At 41.0% G+C, this 26,473-nt stretch overlaps 1 protein-coding gene across 2 annotated transcripts in view; it reads right to left on the reverse strand.

The window, feature by feature from the left end:
• Positions 1 to 18,470, reverse strand: part of nkain2 (sodium/potassium transporting ATPase interacting 2) — an 84,260-nt gene extending 65,790 nt beyond the window's left edge. For both annotated transcript variants that reach the window (XM_078274587.1, XM_078274586.1), the window contains exon 1: positions 17,288 to 18,470. In XM_078274587.1, the coding sequence (XP_078130713.1) occupies positions 17,288 to 17,341 (54 nt within the window). In that variant the 5' untranslated portion in view covers positions 17,342 to 18,470. The remainder of the gene's footprint in view (positions 1 to 17,287) is intronic.
• Positions 18,471 to 26,473: the final 8,003 nt, after the last annotated feature.

Raw genomic sequence — 26,473 nt, forward strand, 5'->3', positions numbered from 1 at the left:
CATCCTCTCTTGTTATCGTCCGCTTTCCCCTGCTACCCCAACTCAAATCCCCCTGCCCTCTCTTCATCCATTCATTCATCCAAATCTCAATCCCTCCATCCCAATATTGATCCGCACACACATTCATCTGTCCTCTATGAATATATCTATCCAAGCATCCATTTTTCCCTCCTTCCTTACTCCTTCCTCCCTTGGCTCCTCATCCCAGTCGAAGGGCTTCTACAGCAAGATTTAACACGCTCCACCGCCTCCGCTGTCCCTGCACGTGAACGAACACACACACACTCTCTCTCTCTCTCTCTCTCTCTCTCTCTCTCTACAGGATGCAGACGCAAAAACACACGGACATCGTTTTCACAGCTCCCTGAGCAACTCAAATGGCCCCGGAGAGAGCGTGTGTGCAAAGCAGCGAAAGAGAGAATAAAAGAGCGAGAGAGAGCCTGGGAGAAAGATTTAGAGACGCAGGGAGAAACATTACAAGGCAACAAGGGCAACAATGGTGAAAAAAAAGAAAATATGGTGGCAAAAAATAAGAAACCAAAATTAGGAAGATGGTAAATAGAATAAAATGAAACAGAAGAGCAATTTACAAGTTTCTTACCATGTTTATGTTACAGTAGAGTCGAGACAATATTATAAACTTTATTGACTGTCTAAGATGTTTTATCAAGTTTACTGCTGATGGCGGGATGGTTGAATCTTTAGTAGAAATAGAGTTTACCTCTGTAGCAATGACAAACAGCAAAATTACATTTTGTAACTGCTCCCACCTGAAAACCTTGTAACCTTCCTTGCTTTTTTCCATCTAAATATTAAGTGTTGATACCTTCATGCACCTTTCTGTGTTAAGCAACTTCCCCAGCCTCCCCAAAATCTGTTACAAAATATTAGTGTCATTCTGAAAATATGGTTGTTTTCCCTTCACATAGGAGGTGTTCCTCTGACACCAGTCATATCGCCATCTCATAATTATGTGTAATGAAGCTTGAGGCATTGCGTTGCAGTCGCTCGCCATTATAAAATCAAGCACTCCTTTGATGTAACAAGATCAAAACAACTGTGTAGGCGGAATATCAAGATTCACGGCAACAACAACAATAGCAACAACTACATCAACAGGATATGAGTTCTCAGAGAACAATGGGGGAGTGTTTCACCTTGAGGGGTAAATAGCAGTACAGGAGCAGCAAGCACCACAGCAGTTTGAAGTGTATTAAAATAAAACAGAAAGAAAAGTAAGTATCTGTGTGTGTGCGCCCTTCATGTCAAGCAGTCTGTCTGCTGCCCGTCTGCCGGTGTGTAAATATTGAGGCAGCAGTATTCGACGAAACATCAGCTCATCCATCAGTGGTGGTCACGCACAAGGTCAGCTTCCAGCACCGTCGATACACATCTTAGCACCTCAGCAGGCACACAAGCCTGTGGTATCGCTCGCTCAAATCCAGTACATGACCTTTATTGCATGTCGTCGCCTCACTCTCCACTGCCGGGAGTCAGGAGTGTGATGGTGGAAGATTGAAATTGGCCACCAGATTACTCTACAGAAACTAGCAATCCAATGTAACTGGCTGCAGTGGCTTTGGCAGGGCCCTTCACAGCTGCAGTTTAAGGTGCAATGGTTTTGAAATGTTTTGGGGGCATGATGTGAGGATTATTTTGAGATGTATGGAAGGATTCAAAACATTGTGATGTGCCATTTTTAAATGTACGGTTGTTTGTTTTCCCTCATACTCTGCAGGAAGACACCAATGTTCAATACGTTGTATTATCGTCTGATACACTGTCTCTTTGAAGTACAAAATCAACGGAGTCGTTTGGACTTTGGAATTTGGGAGGCGGTATTTCGGCCGATTCATTTACTCTATTGACAATAAAAGATGACAGGTGGAGCGCTTGCTTGGATGGGCAAGAAACTCTCCTGGTTGAATCATCAGTAAAAAAAAAAAAAAAAAAAAAAGATGACGTGAACTGCAAATATTTTGTTTTAAAACAAAAAAAAAAAAAAAACATAATGAGAGATATTAACTCCCAAGCTAAGACACATCCAATTGCCAAGCTTCAAATTCTGCCACTTGTGCTGCTAAAGGTGGACGGAAGCTAAAGAAGATAGACGTTTATTCACAGGTGACATTTTGACTTATTATAGCAGGAAAAGCACAGTTGTTACTTATAACATTACCAGTGGCTCAGTTCTATTCATGTGTCCCAGTCAGCCATGACAGTGTGACAGTGAACCAGCATTGAAACGGTATCAGCTGAATAGAATTCAGCCTTTAGTCATTGTATTATTTACACCTGCGCTTTTCCTACTGTGACATGTCAAAATGTCTTAAATGAAAAGGGCCTTTACTTTGTTGAGAAAACAGATTTTGACAAACTGCAGCTTAACTGAATTCATTGCCACATGGGTCAATTGCAGATGAATTCAGCAACTATGGTGCCATGTTTTGTTCATCACTACAATGAGGAAGATTTCAAAATTCTCTGATTTAGGCCTCCGACTACCTTGCTCTCCATGGCATAGATGGCCGAGGTTCATGGGTACTGTAGTATTTAGAGCCATCTGCAATACCAAACCAAGGAAAAATACATGCTTTTTTTTAAAAAGAAGTTGAGGACAAAGTCACAAATTAAATGCTAACCAAAACATTGTTTGTCTAAAGTATTGCACTTAACATTGTTTGTGTTATATAACATTGTGTGCTACAGTACGGTGTATAGTGTATATAGAGGCACAACAGTTGTCTTTACAGTGGATGTGATTTCACACTATGTGTGTCAGTATCACTGAGACTATTGAACAAATAATCCAGCTGTGTAGGGGTTCAATTTAAAGCCTCCACTGAGCTGTGGAAGAATATAGATTGAGTCAGCTTTTCCAACTCAAACTAAAAGATTTTCAGTTTTTACTGATTCCACTCTTCCACAATTCCGCGGACTGTTTTATGATGACAGCATGAGTTGATACAGCATCATAGTTTTGCACCCTTTCTGTGGGACTCCAAATGCGTTTACACGACACAATCTGAACTGGGAGAAGTGCTCATGCTGTTTTTACAATAAAAAAAACATCTAGGGTGGAAAATTGCAGTTTATGAAAAAGCTTTACAAAGAAAAGAAAAAAGCAGTGGTCTTGCAATGAGCCTGGTGCTGGTAAAGGCGGTCTTTTTGGAAATAGATTACAGGTATGAATTTAGCTTAGAATATATGGACACACATTTAGGAACATGTTTGAATGTAAGAAAATCTCTGTATGAGAAAACACATTGAATTAAAGATGCTAATGAGGCACAGCTATAGGTAAGACAGGAAGAGGGTCTACAACTCTCTATAACACAAGCGACTCATTGACTTAAATATGATACCAGGAGCTAAGAGTAGGGCTCAAATACCGAGACAACTACACACTTCCGTTACTCTATCTAAGCTATCAGAGATCAATGGTGAAGAGAGAGGCTCTGTCACCTCCAGATGTGTTGTGAAAGACCTTGTCATCAGCAGCAGCACTCTAACATCCAGGCTGGGAGGCTCTAACAGCCTCCTGCTCGGTCCTTGGACACATTCCAGCGTAAAATACACCTTACTGCACATTTTCCATTGCAAAACTTGGTATTTTTCCAAACCTTAATGTATTGACTGAACCTGAAGACTGCAGGTTGTGGAGAATTATGTGCCGTTTGCTGACAGCTTGTTGATGGACTGCTTTGTATTTTCTTTTTCAGCACAGCAAATATAGTGCCACATTTACAACCTTACGTACCTAAAGTACAACAGGCACAATTTCCCCCTTAAAGAGTATTATTTATCACAACATTCCATATGTTAAAACTTTTTCAACAGCTTCAGTCAAATTAGATGTGATGCAGGAAGAACATCTGGGAAGGGCCTGTAGTAAGTGTTGAATCATTTTATCCATGATTTTATTCACTTGAGTGGAACATAGAATCCAGCTACCACAAAGAAACTTTTGATTGTGCAGAGTTTTCAGACCCTACACCTATAGATGACAACTCTGTGGTAGTCCCCACCCGGACTGCTAGAAACCTGGGTGAGACACTTGACGACCAACTAACCTTCAATGCCAACATCGCTGCAACTACCCGATCGTGTAGATACATGCTGCATAACATCAGAAGGATACGTCCCCTTCTAACGCAGAAGGCGGCTCAGGTTCTGGTTCAGGCTCTAGTCATCTCACGTCTAGACTACTGCAACTCCCTGCTGATTGGCCTGTCTGCATTAACCATCCGGCCCCTGCAGCTCATTCAGAACGCAGCAGCTCGACTTGTCTTCAACCTCCCCAGTTCTCTCACACTACACCACTCCTCCGCTCTCTTCACTGGTTACCAGTTGCTTCCCGCATCCGCTTGATTGATTGATATCTTTTATTTTGAACATGCAAATAAAATCATCAGAAAACAATAGTAATACAAAAAAAGTTAAAAAATAAAACACCATAATTTCCAGTACTTAAAGACCTCTATTTACACATGCAAAAAGGAGTAGGAAGAAGTAAAACGTATGTACTCCTACCTTTTGTACCCTTTGTACCCTTTCTATCATAATAAATGAGTTAGCTACAAAATAATAAGTCTATAGAGATAATAAATCTGTAATCAATGAAAGTATATTTTCAGAAGTTCTATTCACATTCATATACTTACCCATACACAACAATATTTATACACATACCACAAATTGTTCAATAAAGCCCAGGTGTTTCTCTGTACCTCTTCTTTAAACATCTTTTTGAATTTGAATATGTTTAGACATTGTTTTAATTCATTATTTAGTTTATTCCACAATTTAGTGCCACTGACAGATAAACCCCCGTGACCCGATACCGGATAAGCGGACGAAGATGGATGGATGACAGATAAACAGAAACTTTTCCTTGTAGTTCGAAAAACTGGGAGTCTTAAAATTTGACTTTCTCCTTAATTCGTAGCCCCCCTCTCTTTCAGAAAATCTTTTCTGTATATTGCCAGGCTTCAAGACACTAGTACTTGCATACAGGGCCACGAACGGATCAGCCCCAGCATACATCCAGGACATGGTCAAACCCTATACCCCAACCTGCCCACTCCGCTCTGCATCAGCCAACCTGCTTGCTGCCCCCTCACAGCGAGGGAGAACTAATCACTCAACGAAATCTCGACTGTTTGCTGTCCTGGCTCCTAAATGGTGGAATGAGCTCCCTATTGACATCAGGACGGCCGAAAACCTGTGCATCTTCCGCCGAAGGCTAAAACACATCTCTTCCGACTACACCTCGGATAAAGAATGGGGGAGGGAAAAAAAATAAAAAATTATATATATATATATATATATATATATATATATATATATATATATATATATATTAGGGCTGTCAAAATAACGCGTTCATTTCGATAAATTAATATGAGAAAAAATAACGCGTTAAAAAAAATAACAAAGATTAATCCATTCCATATTGAGGTTTGACCCGGAGCCGTTCTAGCCACCATTGGACTGTAAAATGAAGGAGGGAGACGAGAATGTGCTGCCTGGATCATTAATTGGAACATTTACTTGTAAAAATCTTCTTCCTGCCAACCCTGGCTACCGGAATCTGGTGCCACTGATATGTCTGCACTTCTCTCTGATGCTCTGAAACAGACGTTACAGGTAACACAAACATTGCTGCACGTGATGCTAGTTAACACTATACTCGACAGCAGCTAACGTTAGCCTACCGCTAGCTAGTAGCTGGATTAAACACGGTTACAATGCTGACAGCTAACGCTAAACGGTGTAAAGTTTGACTGTGTTTTACTGTAGAGGATTCAACACCGGGATGTAACAATCTGCAGCTGCCGTCGGAGAAACAACACAGATGGTGCGTTCAATGAAACTGGTAAACTACAGCCTCGTGGTGCATTTGAAGTTATTGTAAATGTCCATTTCCCATCTGGTGGTTGATTTTGTCATTCAACAGCAATTTACTAGTGAAATAAGTTATTGTTATACATTATTATTAAATCATTTAATTTTGACCATATGGCTTTAGCAATAAACAAGCCGTTCTTTAATGTCACCGACTGTTGTTTAGTACCCTTTTTATTTCTTTTCTTTTTTTACTTTCTTAAAAAGTATCGGTTCAGGCACCGTTAATTATGTATGCGATTAATTTCGATTAATTAATCACAGAGTATGTAATTAATTAGATTACATTTGACAGCCCTAATATATATATACATATATATTTCTTGATGCTGCACTTTGATATGGCTCTTTGTAGCATTACCTATTTAAAGCTAATGTACTTGCACTGGAGTTTGCACCTTCAAGGTTGAACGCACTTAATTGTAAGTCGCTTTGGATAAAAGCGTCAGCATGAAATGTAATGTAATGTAATGTGATGGTTACCATGACAACAGACAATGTCTGATTATTAGAGATGTAACAATACCTGAAATTTGGTAGTCGAAACCAGTACCAGTGAAATTCCACAATTCTCAATACCCAATTTGATACTACGGTAAAAAACTAAAACAAAACAATAAATCCCATGTCGTCCTTTAAAAGGTGTATTAGAGCCCGACCGATAAAGGCCGATAATGATACAAATATTTAGTGATTTAAAAATCCGATGTTCTGATATATCGGCCGATATATATATTTTTAGAAAATCCAGAAACACGTAACAAAACATAAACAGATTTCCCTAACATTAGTTATTTGTAGTTATTTATGAGTCCTCACTAAAATAATATGATAATGCAGTTTAAAAATGTTTTAGTTTGTTTTATTGTCACAACAGAACAGAGGAACATCAAAATATATCAAAGTTCTGATGAATAAAATGTATAACAATACAAACTTAAGATATGAAACTTAAAGTCCTTTGAACAAAAACACAATAAATTTTTAATTTTTAAATATTCATTTATTGGCATCTACTTGGTACCAAAGTATCGGTTCTTGTGACATCCCTACTGATTATGCATGCAGTGTATTGATGTCAACAGCACAGCAGTGGGCTTGCCCTCTTACTTAGCCTACACTTTTTAGTGCAGGCAGTATTTGGTGTGTAAAACATATAACCGTATTCATTCAGCATTTGAGGATATGAGAATTTTAAAGAAAGTTAATATTCAAAAGACTGGAGCAAAAGATGAAAAGCAATGCTGAGGACTATGAAAGGGAGAACTACTTTCCTTCTGTGTTAGTGTCCTAGAGGAAGCAGAGGTTTCCGACAGAGTAATTAAAAATATCTGTTAGCTTGAAAAGAGCTGATCCATATGTCTGACCTACGATAATGTGTATCACAGCACCACAGCACATTGCCCTGAAATAACATCTCCGAGTGAAGTTGACTGTCAATAGCACTGTAATTGTTTTGGGAGAGTTCAGCCACTGCAGATATTTCCTGCAGCAGAAATATTACTTCTGCACCATTGCAAAAAATGGTTTTACAATGTAACTACAGTTTCCTGGTACACGTTGATTGGCCTGTTGTTTTTCTGCCTGTACATAACAGGCATCTATAAATAAAGTGAACTAGCAAGGCTTGTAAAGGCTATTAAGAATATGGTGGTTAGTGTGTTGGACTGCACTGCACAACTACATTCACACAAAAACTGCAAGTGACCATATTGATTTTCCAATCATAGACTAGCAATTGTTAGCATGTCCAGTTAACTAGCTTACCAGGTACAGCAGTATATAGCGTTATTTCCAAAGGGAAAGGGAAATGTCATTAACTAACTATATTATGTGGGGTTACAGGTTGCCTTAGAAAAATACCTGTTCAGGACTGAAACATCCACTGTGTGAGAGCCAAGGTGCTGTATAGGAAAGTTTAGCGTAATAATACCAAAAGAATGAAGCGGAAAAGTTTAAAATAATGTTGCTTGTCCATAGTATGTTTTTTTTCTATATTACTCAAAGCATCCAAACCATGCAAGGGTTGTGTGAAAACGAATACAATTTACAATATACACTTTTTTATAAATAATACTGTACAATAATACAAGGGCTAGCTAGGTCTACCATGAAATACACAATGTTGTTTTTTTGTTTCCATGTGTTTTACAGATCAGCTGTTGCATGTGTGCCATGTGAGAATGGAAATCTTGACAGGTGTAGCAACATTAACTAAAGGGGTTGCGAACAACATTACCTCAAGAAAACAGAGGGAGTAAAAAATGTAAAAATACATGCCCTCAACACAAAATGTCATCAACAGTTGCTCCCACAAGGCCTATTCACCGTTTTTAGTGCCCACTGCCTCTAAATCACCTTTCCTGCATTCACCAGCAATTTCTCCAAAAGCCAGCACTTTTCAAGACATTGTATTTTATTGACAGCTGAAAGCCAGAAAAGTATAATACCCTTTTATCACAGGAAACAACCTGAACAATAGGAATGCAACTTGGACTGATCTACAAGGTTCGAGGTCTAATGTGGGATTGATTTGGGACAATGGAAGTACCTCAGCAGGACCCGTGGGTGAAAGCTTGTTTTGTGCACAGACTCTATTGAAACACGTCGAATGGATTGCCAGTCAAGTCAGTGGCCAAGGTGTGTCGCTGCATTCCTCCAGGCAGATACAGAGAAAGAGAGAGAAAGGAGGTAGAGACGGATAAAAAACAAAAAAAAACAATGAAAAGGGCAAGAGAGACACACACAGAGAGAGTGGGCATGTATAAAAAGACGGAGAACTGGGGGAAGAGAGACTGACAAATTAGAGACTGCGAAAAAGAAAAAGCGACAGAAAATCTATAAACTCAGAGCTGAGATTGCGTGTGGCCCTTGTTGAAAGCGGAGTTGTACATAAAGGATAGCAAAGTCTTTTTATCTCACTGAGTCATGGCGATGAAGAAGGAGGTCTGAAGAGTGTTTGTTGCAAGAGTGCAGGAGCTCCGTTCGCTTTCAACTCAAAGCACTCTCAAAGTGCATTTGCTTCAAAATGCTGAAAACCCAACAGCATGATGCACATCCAGCATATAGCAAAATAACTGTGACTGAATATCATAAAACTATATGGGAGTTGAACTAGAATCAGACTGAGTGGGAAAACCTTTTTTGTAAAACTCCAATATCTGAATTTAACATATGAATATGAAGTGCTCATTCTAAGCCAACAAAAGCACAATGATTAGTTTCAGGTGATAATACACTAATGAAAACTTAAGTATGACTATTAGCCTATATTCCATTTCTGCCAATAGAGTCTCCTAAATCCCACACACTAGTCCTTTGAACCAAAGTCACCAATAAATGTTTTCTATTTCATTTCAAGTTGAGGAAATTAATGTTTGCCTATAATTCCAAAGTCAAAATATCTTTTAACTGTTTCTGGAAAGTCCAACATGTCGACATTGATTTATCTGTGTTTTCTTTCCCACTGAAATGCATCTGAGAGGAGTATTGATTTCTGGGTTTGAACGATGGCACACAACTGTTTTGCAATCAGGTAACACACACGGCACACATGCAGAGATACCATTTCTGCATTAACATCGCAGCTTCCAATTGGTAATTATTCATTGTGTCCCTCAATGGTGGAAATGTCACAGGAATGTACTGCCGCAGACAGGCAAACACTGTGTCTCAGATCAAAAATTACATTGCGAAAATTAGCAAAATGTTGTTTGCACTGCCAGCTAAAACAAGTATCTGTGGATCCTATTCTTTGGTGTGTTTTTGAAAGATCAATTCCATATCAATTCCATTTGTATCTATTGGATCATGAATTATTATCTCAACATAGTTACTAGGGCTGGGTATTGGAACTCAATCGTTTTGCCAAAATAACCCAGTAGTAAGTAATATTGAAACTTCTCCAGTCAGACGATGCCCGAATTTAATCCTTTTTGTACCCAGATCTAGAAAAAATGACGTAAAGAATGTGTAACCCCCAATTTCCACCAACTGCGGAACGGCTGTGGATCCGCTCCGGAACGGCGGCGGAGTCAATAGGTTTCCATTAAAGTCAATGTGTGTATTTTCACTGACTGCGGAACGGCTGCGTTCTGACTCCGTCCCCCGATCCGCAGCCCTCCGGAGCAGAAATGCAGAGCTTCTATTTTTCCCCGGATGCCGGAGAGCTCCGCAGGAATTCAGCACAGGGCAGATTGTGCGGGACAGGAAGTAGAGCACAGAAACAAAATAAAACATCTGCTTAATTTTCAAAATAAAATACACCGTGATCATATTTCCCTGCACTACACCTTGAAAACGTCATAATGAGCGGAGACAGGACTGAATCAGCACAGAGTTGTTTCCCCTCTACTCCTCTGGATGGAAACAAACCGTTGTTGGTTTTGTGGTTCTGTTTATAGAAACTACATCCTGTTATATCGCGCGGTCATACGTGAATTCGAGAGCTCGTGGGTCCTCGTGACTTCAGCTGTCAGTCATGGCCGCAGCCGTTCCACAACAAATCCGGACCTGGTGGGTATTGAAGGACGGCCGAGCACAGAGCCGACACGCAGCGGAGCCAATCCGCAGCCGTTCCGCAGTTGGTGGAAATTGCGGGTAAGGTTTTGCTCGCAGTTCTTCAATTTAATGTGACATGTGATTGGGCCACTACTGCAGCAGCCACAACTCATACAGCCTGCGGTTTGAATGAAGTACAAAAAGACATTACAATGAATTACTCTTTTGTATCAGTATCATTTTAAGTGTATTGGTATTAGTACTGGTATCATCATTTTTAAATGATAACTAGCCCAAGTAATTATGCACTATGCTGTGTTAACTTGCAAAGCTGTAATTCTACTCCATTTACTGTATTTAATTAACTTACACAGGCCAACAGTATATAGTAATTAACGTGCCTGAACACCCAGCAACTGTCTGCTCAAGCTCCACTGAACCAGCCAATGGAGTGAAGCCATAGGTTGTTGCCATTGGATGATTGAGTAATCATCTTTGTGACAGCAGTTGGTGGGTGTGTGGACTGATATAGCAACAAGGACCACAGCCATCACCACAGAAAGTGAGTCACCAGTGGCATGTGTGTGTGTGTGTGTGTGTGTGTGTGTGTGTGTGTGTGTGTGTGTGTGTGTGTGTGTGTGTGTAAAAGGTGTTGGTAAAAACACCATCTGATCTGCTACGATCTTTTTACTTTGTTCTGTTTTGCATAATCTTCCTCTACGTTCACAACAGTGAGTTTTTGTGTGTTCCGTCTTTCGCCCAATAATATTACTGTTGCAAATAATTAGTACGTAAATAACCAAATACCATGTTAGTTTGTTTTCAAAATAGGAGTTTTAAAGAATGTGTTCAAAGTTTTGGGAGGATTTCGAGAGTTACTGTGGACAAGAAGATTGATACCAGTCTCCAGTCTGTAGGATAAACATCAAAGCTCGTTTGCTCGTTTGTACTCCAGGAAATGACCTTGCCCGGCAAAAAAATTGTCAAGCACATTTAAGAGATGTATAACATTATCATTCTCATTATTATTCATAAAAAGCTTTTTTTTAAAGATTATTTTTTGGGCTTTTATTGCCTTTATTGATAGGAAGGATTAAGATGAGAGAGATTGGGTCTGTCATGCAGCAAATGGCCGCAGGTTAGAAGTGAATCCGCGGCCGCTGCGACAAGGACTGAGCCTCCGTACATGGGACGCACACTCAAACAGGTGAGCTAACCAGGCGCCCCAGCAATATATATTAAAAACATTTCTTCAAAACATTGTAAATCTGGAAAAAAAATACTCTTATTTGTAAAATTTTCACTGCAAGTAGACATCTTAATTTAACGAAAGCTTTACACACACTTGCAATAATAGTGTGAGGACCAAATCACATGATTGCAGTACTTGAGCCTATCCTCCAATCAACTACTCCCACGGAGTCTGAGACACCTCAATTTAGGATCAGCCCGACAGCCTTTCAAATTTGGCTTAAATGATAAATCGTAATAACTTCTCAAATGAATTGGTTGATTGAGTAAAGATACCTGCAACAATCATAATCGATAAACCGTTCATGTCATTTTCCAGCTAAAAAGCCAAACATTCTCTGGTTCCAGCGTCTCCATTGTGAGGATTAGCTTCTTGTTTCTCTCTTATGCAATAGTTAACTGAACATGTTTGAGTTTAGAATTGTTTGTCAGTTGAAATAAGCAATTTAAACATTTGTGATGGCCATTTGTAAGTATTTTGTGACATTTTATAGATTAAATGATTAATCGAATATGATTAATAAAATATTTGGCAGATTAATCAATTATGAAAATAACCATTAGCTGCAGCCTGAAATCACACTAAAATGAACAGAAACCAATTTCCACTGCAGGGAAGCAGAAAATAATTATTTTAAATTAGTCAGCAATTATGTTTGAGCTGTGTGTTTGACACCCAAGGACTGGTAACCTTACAGGTACCGTATCAGCCTATAGCACACAGGAATACACCACGGCTGTGAAGGAGACATATGTCCAACCTGGATCATTGATCTCTATTCAGCTACAGTGTGACATCACCTATCTCACCAATTAACCCAGCTAATGAAGCAGGAGGAAAAAGTGCTGTTAAGAGTTACATAAGACATCAGTTCCACTAGATAAGACACACTGACCAGCACTGTTTTCTGCTCTGCGAGGTCACCTATTAGGTGGAAGTTTACATGGCAAAAACAATTACCTCCAACAGGGGGTACGCAGAGAAGCAAGCAGAGAAAAAAGGCAGACTTTTAATTTGTGGTCAATTAGGTTGCTTTGAACAAAGAGGATTGTGGGTGGTGTGTTTTTTCTGTGGGTACAGCAATGACACTAAAAGAACTTAATATCTTTATCAAATTGTCCTAACAGTGTGGAGAATTGGTGTTTTTGTGTGAAGATTTCACCATCAGGAGTAGGGGTGGAACGGTACACTGAAGTCACGGTTTGGTTCATACCTCGGTTCAGACATCACGGTTCGGTACAATGGAGGAAAAAGCATAACAAAAATGCAGAAGGCAATTTTTATTGTGCATGTCTCAGGCTGTACCAACTAGTGTCATCCTGTCTCTCCCCTGAGCTAGCTGCAACAGCCTGAAGCGTATGAAGTAAGATGTAAACAATAAACAATAAGTAGGCTACCCCACATCATCTCCAGACTCCATCTGGAACTTGTAAACAAAACAAGACAATCAGCTAGTAGTGTGATATGGCGACAAGCGCTGCTCTCATATGTGAATGCACAGAGCAGGGGTGTTAAAAGAGCAGCTTCGGTTACCCAGAGCAGTTGGTGAATTGTGGCGTTAGCTTCACACGCTAACAGCGGAGCTAGCAGCAAACAGCGAAGCTAACGGCGGAGCAAACAGCTAACGGCGGAGCTAACAGTGGAGCTAACCGCGAAGCAAATGGGCCTGGAAGCCATTTGTGGTCGAGGCAAGAAGGGATACAGCTACAGTACATCCGTGTTTGGTTGTATATGGAAGGGACTAGTTTGCTTCGTGTGGACTCACTGGACCGACTCGACATGTAGGCGGAGCTTGGGAGCTTCAGAGCTAAGGCGGGGCTACAGATTAGGTGTCCCTAAGAAACGCGCATGTAACAGTAGTTCCACATTACATTAATTAATTTGCACGAGAGTTTTATTTATTTTTATACCATGTATTGTCAGTGTAAATTCATGTATCGAACCGAGACGCCCGTACCGTTTCGGTTCAATACGAATACATGTACCGTTCCACCCCTAATCAGGAGGCTCCTTTCTCAGCCCTCCTGCACACTGGCTGCGTGGCATGAGCCTGTCAGCTGCATGGCGTGTCCGTTTTTATTTTGGCTCCCATGTTAACAGGTTAGAGCTTGCACACTGCCTGCGTGACACGCACATCTCATGCGCGGCTTGAGCCACGCCGAAAACGCGTGCATGCTAGAAATAGGCCCGACGCCTATTTTTCAGGCGACACGCAACCGTGTTGGAAGCATTTCCAGGCAAAATAGAATACGAAAAGATGTTTATATGTCATTTTGACACGAATACATTTAATAAATGACATTTTGATGTTTGAAAGTCTCTAGGTTTTGACATAAATGCAGATATAAAATGTAATTTAAAAACATAATTATAAATAATTATTGATTTTCAAATATTGCACCTGTCAATACAGAGCGAAATTTTCTGTAGCCTATTTTGCCGTTAATACTGCCGACGTTTTCTTTGCTGTAATCAAATCAGTATATATTTATGTTTATGGGAAACATACATGTGTACAGACAAGGTTAGCAGCAGCAGCGCCGCGCCAGACACGTTTCTGGTGTGCAAAGACATAGAAAACGCCACGCAGCCGCCACGCAACAGAAACACCACGCTCACACCACGTAGGCAGTGTGCAGGAGCACTAAATGGCTGCAACTATAACAGAACTAACTGTGCATGGACAAACTGTAACATATAGTAGTGTTAGACCTCCAGCTCACCTAGTGGTGGCATCAACTGGCTTAGCTATTACAACAGTTAACAAAGCAAAACATGTTGTTGACTATGGCATAGCATTAGTTCCACTGCATTAGACACAATGACTATCACTGTGACAGCATCACACACACACACACACACACACACACACACACTTCTTCACCTACGGAAACACACAGCATCCCCATTTACAGCACAATGGCGTGTTTCATGTACATCACATGTGGCAATCTCATTGGCATTGTACTGTAGACATGTTGGCTAACACGGCTGGTCCAAAACAGGATTGAAAAAGACGGAAAATATGCATAGCAATGTCCAATTTTTACAGCATACACATTTGCACAACCAGGGTCATACACATTAATATCTGACAGGAAATGAGGGGACTTTCGTACTGAATACAAACACACGCATGCATGCATGCATGCAGACATACACACACAGGGTATCATGACTGTAACAGTGTCCTATTCAACATGACAATAGGTCTTCAGTTTGCACATACTTACTGTACATGACTCCATGAGCTGAGAATGCTACAGCACTTCTGCTCATGTTTATGTATCTGTGGTGCACATGTACTGTATACAATGTCCCATTCTATTTCACAGTACGGCTTCAGTTTCTATACGGCCTTCTAGATCCACTAAGGCTGTAGCATTTAGAGAAAAGCAGGATTTATTTTGTGGTGAGTGTTTCCCCTTTGCCTAAACCTCTTTCCTCTGATTCTACATGAGGTACTGATGTCCTTCATTTTCCATGGCAGCCTCCAGCTGTACAGTAATAATGCTCCTTTGGTTATGTTTAGCCAAGGTGAGGAGCTTAATTATAATAGCAATTAAAGCAGCAAACCTTTTTATTTTGAAAGGTGTTGCTCATAGTGACAACCCCACAGAGATTTATGACGCGACTGTGCAGTTCCCTCCAGCTCTACAGAGCTAGGGTTGGGTATCGTTTGGGTTTTTTCCGATACCGGTGCTAAAGCGATACTTTTAAAACGGTGCCTGAACCGACTTTTTAAGAGTGTTAAAAAAAAAGAAAGGTACTAAACAACAGTAGCGACATTAAAGAACGGCTTGTTTATTGCTAAGGCCATATGGTCAAAATTAAATGATTTAATAATACTATAATATAAATACTGTAATAACTATAACAATAACTTATTTCACTAGTAAATTGCTTTTGAACGACAAAAACAACCACCTGATGGGAAAAGGGTATTTTACAATAACTTTGAATGCACCACGAGGCTACCAGTTTCAAGTGAACACACTGTCTGTGTTGTTTTCCGACAACGGCAGCTGCACACGGTTACATCCCGCTGTTGGAATCCTCTACAGTGAAATACAGTCACACTTTATACCGTTTAGCTGTCAGCATTTAACCGTGTTTAATCCAGCTACTAGCTAGCGGTAGGCTACGTTACCTGCTGTCGAGTGTAGTGTTAACTAGCGTCACGTGCAGCGATGCTTCTGTCGTCCGTTTCGGAGCATCAGAGAGAAGCGCAGGCATATCAGTAGCACTGAAATGAGGCCCCGAAATCCCCGTTGCTATTTGGTCCGGTAGATACCAGTCGTTAAGGCACCAGTGCCATATTAGCACCGGGTCTCGGTACTCAACCCTATACAGAGCGTTTTAGCGTCTTTCAGCTCATTGTTTTGGTTTTAGGGCCCACAACTTTATTGTTTGGTTCGTTTTGCTAGCCTATACCCACTTTACGCTACCTGCTCAGCAGACAGACAAAAGTTAGTGACTAGCTGGTGAACATAGTGGAGCATTCAGCAGCTAAAGAGATATTTCCGTCAAACATAGCTAATAGGAGAGCTGCATTCTTAAATTGTGGCCAGACACACAATTCCAATGCTAAAATGCTAATGTTCTGCAAACAGGTAGTAGTTTGCTAACATGTTCGCAGTATCAACTTTATTAGGCTATAATATGCCAATGTTGTGTTAAGTTCCTCTTCCTTTTTATGTGATGGATTTCTCTCGGTATGATTGAACACATCTCTCTTCTAATAAAATCCATTGAGCTGTAGCTATGCTGACATTTCATAACCTGACAGAAGATCATCTACATATTTTTGTTTGGGAAACAAAAAGAACCAATCAAACTGTAATTTGCTGCTTCATATCTGATGGGATTTTCCTTTTGATGTGAAGGATTTACTTGACCGAACTAATGGCAGCACGTGTTCCTACTTGCACTTCCTCCCATGTATGCATATACACACACACACACACACACACACACACACACACACACACACACCTACAGACCCATCCCTCCCTCCCTATTGTCTTGCCTGCCACCAGTTCCCATTGACACAGATGGTGATGGGAGAATGAGGTACAAAGAGAGACAGACACAGAGGGAGTTGATCCCATGAGTTTATGTCAGCTCTTTCCTCCCCCCCGCCCACCCTCCCTACATTGTTTCCCCATAAATCACATGTAGGCTACCTGCGCCATACGTCTATCCATCTGTCATCCAGCCATCCATCCCTCCTTTACATCCACTGCCTTCATAAATCACTCCCAGCCTCTATCTATCCATCAATGTTCTATATGGACTCTTAGTACCGTCTTAAAGCTCCCACCAACAGCCATTCATCCTTTCCATCCAGCCATTTGTCAATATATCCCTGAAACCAGATCTTAGCTTGTATCATGACCTTTTACACACCTATTAACTTCTGAAATGTGACCTTTCAGTCATCCATCTTTTCCCTCTATCCATCCACCCATGCCCTGCTCCATGTCTTGTCACCAAAGGACAGTAAAGATGTGTGTTTTCTGATTCCTCATAATGACTTGTTTTTTCTTACAAAAAATGTCTCCTGGTTGATCTGCCCATTTAGCCACCCCCTTACAAGATCAATAGCCTAATAATATTAACACTTACCAGCTGTATGCCACAGATGAAGGCCAAGGTACACCTGCCACTACAGCACCCCATGGTGTCCTCCTCCTTCTCTCCAGTGATCCACGTGGAGAAGAAACTCTGGGTGAAACTCCCAAATCCTCCAGCTGGACCTTCAAAATCCCAAATCCCCCTGGAGGGCTGTCTGGCTGGCTGGCAGCCCAGGTAGAGGCTCTCGCTGCTCGGCCTCAGCGAACAGTGCAGCCCCTGTACTCGCTGGAGCTCAGGGGAATAAAAGGCTACTACTTCATTCAAATGGCTGGGTTGCTGACAGGTAAACAGCCTGAAACGTGGTCCCCTGGATTTCCAACACACATGGGGTCAGGGATCAAGATGGAAGGTGGGCTTAAGGGATGATTCAAGTCCACAATTATTTCTTGATGTGTCCACGGAGCTTGGTTATGTAGGAAAACCTTTGGCAAGCCTCTGCAACTAAAGGCAGTTTGGTAGTCTGATAAATCAGGTGGTGTGGTGCATTGTGATTGATTGGTCAGAACGAAGTCAGATTTCTGATAATGTGGGTCTCTTTACACAAATAAATCTATCTTGGCCAATGTAAAAAAAAGGTTACAATAACTCTCCAATTATGTCCACACAGTGAGTACTTAACCAGTCAGCTTCTACTGGACTAGAAAGTCTACAATCACGTCGATTAGTCGCATCCTTGTCACAGAATTAGCACGGTACAGTAGCCACTTACACGAACACAGAGACTGTAATCTCAGGCAGAGATGGTGAGATTAGATGGATGTATTCCCCAGATTAAATGCTTTTTTGTCTAATAATCCGATTACGCGCCACCTAGATGTGGTTGATTGAAACAGCCTAATTTGTTTTAGGGTGGAGAAAACAAGTGAAAGTGGTCCCTGCCTCCTCTCTCTGTCTTAGACCAGCTCTTCTGCGCTCCTCTCGGGGGAAGTAACGGGCATGTATCCTTTCATTCACACCGTAACAAAAACACAGCGTTTTTTGTTTTGTTTTTTTATCTCCAAAACCGCGGCTGTAATCCAGTAGGCTATCTTTGCCTTTTTTTTCTGAATGTGGTATTTTATCCACTTAGGAAATGATGGGGAAAATTGTTCCAAGGATGTTGTGATATGTCACCAGCCACTGGAAGCGGATTTCGGCGTCTCTGTTGGCTAACAAGTCCTCATCCTCCGGTTCATCTCCCTGTCAGCTCCACAACACAACCGACGTGTTGTCAGTCGTTGGTCGGTTCATTCACTGCCTCCTCCCGTTACAGCAAATACCTCTCTAACGGTACAACATTTTAAAAAATAAAATAAAGACCGAAAAACATGTCCATATTTCGGATGGAGAGGGACAGGGTGAGATTTCAGGTCGAGTAAAGTCTCCAAACGTAACATACACGAGGCGATATGAGCGGAATAACGGTTGAGTTTAGTTTGTCGTCTCGGTGTTGTCTTCAAGGAGTGAAGAAGGGAGACAATGGGAACCGGGATGGACCAACGGACCGAGAGAGACAGCCGCGTGGAGCGTCTCTCGCTTGCCATCTGTCAAGTCAAATACCGCGCAACAACAGAGCCATTCCGGTTAAGATCTTCAAAATAAAAGCATTATGTTCTTCACCTGTTACCTGGGAATTATGGAGGAGGGTCTGGCAAAGCGGGACTACCTGGGAATGAACCTGTTTTATGGCCATAAACAGAAACTCTCCAAAATGAGCCCATTACTTTGACTTTTTTTTTTCCGTAGAATCTCCAGGACAGTCAAGTCATAGTCAATTGGGCTTACTTTAGTTGCTTATACTTTAACATACTGTAGCATGACGTCTCTCAATAAGCAGACAGTGAGACGTTAGCTATTTTTTTGCAGATGACCTTAACACAGGCTACTGCCCGCTAGCTTCCCATACTTTAAACTGAACTCCTTTCTTCCTCCAGAAATAACAACAGCCGTCCCTCTCAGCATTTAAAATGACATGTTTACTTCATTGACTTCAGGAAATCTTAGTGTTTCACTCAACATCACTAATCTGGGCCGGCTACTGCTTTCGAACAGTGACACTCTTAACATTTAAACATGAACTAACATGAACAGTTAACATAGTCCGTTACAATACAATATGTCAATACAGTATTTTACACCACCACTTTCTCTTTGCTTCAGCTGACCTTAGAGGTGTGCAAGGGTCCACTGGGTTGTGAGTAAGTAGGCTAAAGAAGACCTGATCTGGGACCCAAGCTAGGCTGAGTGCAATAAACTTTATTCTGCTTAGAGTCCCATTTTATTGCAGTAGGCTAGTCTCTGTTCTACAGTATATTATGTACCAGTGCCAGTAAAGCCTACCTAGTAAGGATTAGTTAAGGATAGTAAGGATTCAAGCATGCCAGATCTGATCATTATCATCACAGGAGGAAAATGTGATCAGGAGTTGATGAACAAAACATGTTTGATGCAAGATGCTGAAGTCCAACCCAAATATTAAGTTGAGCCTATTTGGACCAGGTCTGATTGTCCTCAGGGCCCTTTATGATTTGGTTTCTTTCTTTTTTTTAATTAACTTGTGCACCTCAGACTCAAGTCAGGTGTTCTGGTCGGGTTCAAGTTTGGACTTTTGAATACTTTGTTACACTTGCATCTAAGTGAGTAACTAAGTAAGTGTTTTTTTGTCATATTGGTACTTGCCTGGTACCTGATGATGGTATTCAACTATAAATCGAGCTTGCAGGTAACAGAAGGCACCACTAGCATGCGTATTATTTCTTTTTTTGGTATATAGGTATTTTTCATTTCCCTTTTGAAAACTTAATCTAAGAATATTTCATTCTTTGGACTCTTTTTATGATTTTATTTTGAAGGCTAAAGGATCTTACTTCCGCCCCTGTTGTTGCTGCCTCTGGCTGACTTGATGAGGCTGATGTTCCGCTCGGCAGGGGAGCGGCGGGGCTCTTTTCACTCACTGAGACACACAAACAGAGACAGAGAGAGATGTAGTTTTGGTCGGCGTGCAGCTGCTCAAGAACATGGCCTTCAACCACTATAGTGAATGAGAGTCTCTCTCTCTCTCTCTCTCTCTCTCTCTCTCTCTCTCTCTCTCTCTCTCTCTCTTTCTTTCTTTCTCTCAGTGGGTAGTCTTGACTCAGTTGCCATTTTATCTTCATTTCTCATTCACTTAATTGAAGGCTAAAGGGTTTCTGATAACCTGCTATTAAGGCAGAATATTTGAAAGAGTGTTTAAAAAATTCATGTAGCATATTAAAATTGCTTACAACTATCCATCAATTATTGGAAGAGCCTTGGGTTAAGACTTCAGAATGCCTCATTTATAAATGACACTTCATTTAGCTCTGTAGCTCTGTGTTGTTCCCACAGTGGCTGGAGTTCAGCGAAGGTATCACAGCTGCAAAATGCAGCCAAATGAAGCAACAAAATGCTGCTGAAAACAAGCAATTAAAATTGGGGGAATCTGTGTGTGTGTGTGTGTGTGTGTGTGTGTGTGTGTGTGTGTGTGTGTGTGTGTGTCGTAGGGTCACTTGTGCCACGCCTATAATGGCCTGCAGTTTAAACAGACACAGAGGTGTAGAGGCTATCACTGCATGAGCTATAGGTCTACAACATAATGGCCTGCTTTCCCCTCACCATCAATCTCTGTCACAGTCTGCCCCTCCCACACACACACACACACACACACACACACACACACACACACACACACACACACAAACACACACACACACACACACACACACACACACTCAGGAACACAACACATGCATTCAGATAGACACAAACAAATGCATGTGCACATACACACAGACATATTCAAACCACACGCAGTGCGACAGGAGTTTAATTATGCCGCTAATCTTGAGTGACAGTGGCCTGTATAATGGTTGATTCCCTGGTGGCCATGTTTCAAAGCATCCACCTATTCATCCAACCATCCCTTTTTCTATTTATCATCTTACCTAGTTAGTCATCCATCCATCCGCCCATGTTGCCACTCAACCTCTCAATTTTTTATCCTCAACATCCCTCCACCTGTCTTTTTATATCATTTCCTGCTTCTCTTCTTTTTTCTGTCCCCATCTTTGTCATTTCTGTGGCCTTTGTAATAGTCAGCCTCTTTAATTTTCTGTTTGTCACACATCATCTGCTCTCTCACAGAGGTTACTGATGGGCCAAATGTGCCTGCGACCACTGGGACTTCAGGCTCAGTTCACCTGAGGGTGAGGCCCCTGATGGTCAGAGGATTGTCAGCTCAGGGGGTGAATATATCACACATCCAATCTGTGTGTGTGTGTGTGTGTGTGTGTGTGTGTGTGTGTGTGTGTGTGTGTGTGTGTGTGTGTGTGTGTGTGATTCTGAGCAGATATAGAAGCAAATTAAGTCAGCAGTAGCCTACAGAAATGATTGCATTAAACGATTAGTGGTACTGTACATTTTGAACGGGCACTGTACTAGTTTGTATTAATGGATGATGCAATAGCTGTGTATCAAGGCACAAACCCTGATTTGTAGTCCTTGTTTGCTTAAAAGTGTAAAAAAGTGAAAGAGTCAACCCTTTCTCTCATAAATTGAGGCATTGTTTTTACAGCAATACCTTGGAAATAACAGTAAGAAAGAAGAAAGCAAACATTAATTTGATTTGCTTAAAAGAGAGAGATAAAGAGCGCGAGAGAGAGAGACAGAGACAGAGAGAGATACCACTCTCCATTACCTACTTACATACTATATATATATATATATATATATATATATATATATATATATATATATATATATATATATATATATAGTATGTATCTTACATACCATTTTAAGGCTTACAGCAGCACCTGGATCTGCTAGAGCATTCTGTCAGAACTGGGCCCTGACAGTTAATTTGGCAAAAACCAAGATTGTAATCTTCCAAAAGAAAGCCAGATCCCAGGCAACCAGACACCTTTTCACTCTAGGAAACACGGTCCTAGAGCATTCACAATGTTACGACTACCTAGGCCTGAAACTCAGTGCCTCAGGAAGCTTTGACCTTGCAGTGAATGCGCTAAAAGAGAAAGTTCGTAGAGCTCTCTATGCCATTTTTTTAGTAAAATACAAATTCCAATCATGATCTGGTGCAAAATCTTTGACAGTGTCATCATGCCAATTGCAGTGTATGGATGGCTTGACTACACTAGATGGTATAAACACCCCATAGAATCCCTGCATGCAGAATTTATTAGAAATATTCTCAAAGGAAAACACCCACAAATGCATGCAGGGCAGAATTAGGCAGATTTCCATTGGCTTTAAACGTACAAAAAAGATCGTTAAAATTCTGGATACATCTGAAATCCAGTGCAGAAAATACCATAAAGTTTCAAGCAATCAAAACCCAAGAGGTCAGCTCTGAAACCAGTCCCCTCTGTCAGCTGGTTCTGAAGTTAACTAATACACTAACCCATCAACCTCAGACCAGCACTGCTTTCCAAAATCAGATCAAAGTCAAACTAATTATGAATCAAAGTAAGAAGAAATACCTGGAACATTGGGATGTTCACAATCCAAATTAGAATGCTACTTGTCACTAAAAAGAGATTATGAATTGGCAGAGTACCTCTCCACCGTCAGAGATACAAAGCAGAGACAGATTCTTACCAAGTACAGGCTCAGTGACCACAGCCTCGCCATAGAGAAAGGCCGCTACAAACAAGCATGGCTTCCAAGAGAGCAGCGGATCTGTGGTCACTGTATATATATATATATATATATATATATATATATATATATATATATATATATATATATATATATAGATAGATAGATAGATAGATACAGAGAGAGAGATACAAAGACAGAGACAGAGAGAGAGAGAGAGAGAGAGAGAGAGAGAGAGAGAGAGACAGAGACAGAGACAGAGAGCGAGAGCGAGAGAGAGAGAGAGAGAGAGAGAGAGAGGGAGAGAGGGAGGGAGAGAGAGAGAGGGAAGGAGAGAGAGAGCAAGAGGGGAGAGAGAGAGTGAGAGAGAGAGAAAGAGAGAGAGAGAGAGAGATACGGAGAGAGAGAGAAAGAGAGCAAAAGAGAGAGAGAGAGACAGAGAGAGGGAGAGAGAGAGAGAGGGAGAGAGAGAAAGAGAGCAAAAGAGAGAGAGAGAGACAGAGAGAGGGAGAGAGAGAGAGAGGGAGAGAGAGAAAGAGAGCGAAAGAGAGAGAGAGAGAGAGAGAGAGAGAGAGAGAGAGATGGAGAGAAAGAGAGAGCGAGAGAGAGAGAGAGAGAGAGATGAGAGAAAGAGAGCGAGAGAGAGAGAGAGATGGAGAGAGAGAGAGAGAGAGAGAGACACATAGAGAGAGAGAGAGGGAGAGAGAGAGACACGTGTGTGTGTGTGTGTGTGTGTGTGTGTGTGTGTGTACATGCGTACGTGTGTGTGTGCGAAAGAGAGAGAGAGAGAGAAAGTGAATGTGTACACTCAGTTTTTCATTTTACATGTTACTGTTTCCCTTAATGCTGTCAATGTTCTAATTGTTCCTGTAAAAAAAAGTGATGCTGTTTTGCTAGTGCTTTGGCAACACTGTACCTACAGTCATGCTAATAAAGCAACATTGAATTGAGAGAGAGAGAGAGAGAGAGAGAGAGAGAGAGAGAGAGAGAGAGAGACTATACCTTTTTCTAGATAGCGAGAGTGTGAGTATGTGTTTCTTACTTTATCTGTCTGGACCAGATGTCACCAGATGCCTGCTGCTGCCAGCATATCTCAGCCCACACAAGCACACACATGCACAAGAAAAACACACACACACCTCCTTCTGCCACTCATGACATGCTATTCCTCCTGCACCGCGTCCTATCTGAACATTATCTAACTGCAGACCCAGGTAGTTGAAAATATCCCATATGAATGTGAAATATCAGTTTCAGTGATTGAACCAGTGAAGAGTAGACTCATATCTGCTGCATACGCCAGGTGAAATTGAGAATGGACAGAATTTAGATACAATTTGACATGGAGAGAGAGGAAGAGTGAGGGGGGAAAACGAGAGACGGAAAGAGATGGACGGAGATGCAAAATGACAGAGAGAGACAAGAAAGGTGATGAGGGAAAGTGAGACACATAAGTATATTGCGCTGGTGAAAGACGCTGTTAACCTCTGTGTAAAAATAGAAGAAAAATAAATATCAAACAGTGGTGTGGAGATTCTAAGAATGTCATACTAAAACGGACTTAAATGTTATTAGAGTAGATGTGAGATAGCTTTTGTTGAACATTTCCTAAAACCAAAACAATAAGTTGAAACTGGAACTGCAGAGTCAAGAGATCATTTTCCATCCATTGTTATTTTAGAGACATTACTTATAGCAGCTTTAAGTAAAAATTCTAAAATACCACCTTTTTTTCATACACAGTATAGCGAAAGGGCCAATGGTGCATCCTGACTGTGGCCACTTCAAAACACCAGCCAGTCCCTATGCAATTCACCAATGTTCTCCAGAGTGGGACAATTACATTGAAAAGGTTACTCAGTTGCAGTTAGAAGACTGCTTGCCTCTGGCTTACCTTTTCTGATTTACACACATTTTCATGACTTGCACCAACGTGCACCTATATGAGCAAAATGGATAGTCATAATGAAATGTGTATATTAAAACAGAGAGACATTTATTGTTTAGCTGTTTATCCTCTTTCTTGCAGAGTGTTTGATAAGAAGATTGATCATTCTTTAATGTCTGAACAGTAACAGGGAGTGGCAGTAATTCAGTCCGTGGGGACTTGGCTTGAGAACCGGAGGGTCGTCGGTTCAAATCCCCGTACAGCCAACTACAGAGTGTGGACTGGTAGCTGGAGAGGTGCCAGTTCACCTCCTGGGCACTGCTGAGGTGCTTGAGCAAGGCACCGAACACCAAACTGCTTGGGGCGCCTGTCCATTGGCAGCCCCCTCGCTCTGACATCTCTCCATTAATGCCTTTGCATAGGATTAAGGTTCCTGTTTGTGCATGTGTGTGTATTTCAGGCCTGTGTGTAATGTGTAAAAAATAACAACAGAGTGAAAAAATGTAATTTCCCCATGGAGATCAATAAAGTATTTCTTCTTCTTCTAAATATAAAGCTACCCCCAGCAGGTGGATAGCTTAGCTTATTTCCACTGCTTGCCTTTCAACCTTACTTTGACAACAAGACTCCAGGAAGTTACTGCACTGAGCCACAAAACAGTCCGACACACCAGTAAAATGGAGAATTTACGGATTAAGCAAACATGTTAATCTCTAAGCTTTAGATGTGCTGGTATTTACCTTGGACAGAGCCAGGCTAACTGTTTCCCCCTGCTTCCAGTCTTTATGCTAAGCTAAACTAAATAATGTGTGCATTTGTACATTTTGTGTGAGAGTATTAGAGATTTATAATTCAAACTAAGTAGCTTCAGATTTACCAAGAGAGTGGTATTGATCTTCTTACCTAACACTCACTAAGTAAGCTAATGAGCACATTTCCTAAAAACATTTCGAAATTCTAGGTTTCATGTTTTTTTTTTCCACATGGCCACAGCTCAAGTCGATGGGGTCAGACATTACTGCCTGTTATATCTGGATTTCTCAGCTCAACGTGTAATTAATATTCAGTATGAAAAGTGCTTTATTCACGTCCGTTGGTTGTTTGACCTGGTCAATTGATTACAGTTAAATACTTTTCCACAGCACATGCAAAAAAAAAAAAAAAATTCTGATCTGCTTGAAGTCACCTGTTGCAGAAGCTCCCTACTTTTTAAACGATTTTAACATTTTCGGCAGCATTTTGTAATGACTTTTATGTATTTATCGGGGGTATTCATAAGGTTGTGAAAGCACAGTTGAGAAATGTGGTGGTGAGCTCCATTGTCTGGTAAAAGCTGAACCATTTGCTGCTCAGTGTCAGCCAGATAAGGAATAATAAATCCGACAGAGCAGGAATATACAGACACCTGTCACCATCCAGGGTGAGGAGGTAGAGGTATCATAGTCACACACATTTTCGTAGATTTACATCAACAGTATGTCTGACAACATGGATTCACTCCAGGAGAAAAAGCAGATACAGTAAGTAAAAATGTGAAGTATTCAGTCAGTGTACAACAAATAATGATTTTAAATTGTAGCCTGTTCACTGTTGTTGTACAGGGAGTAGACATCAAGATACAAAATAATTTAACCTGTACAGATTAAGCATTATTTTGAAGCTGACCCTGGACCACC

Source organism: Sander vitreus, chromosome 18 (genome assembly GCF_031162955.1).
Source record: "Sander vitreus isolate 19-12246 chromosome 18, sanVit1, whole genome shotgun sequence".
Lineage (NCBI taxonomy): Eukaryota > Metazoa > Chordata > Actinopteri > Perciformes > Percidae > Sander > Sander vitreus.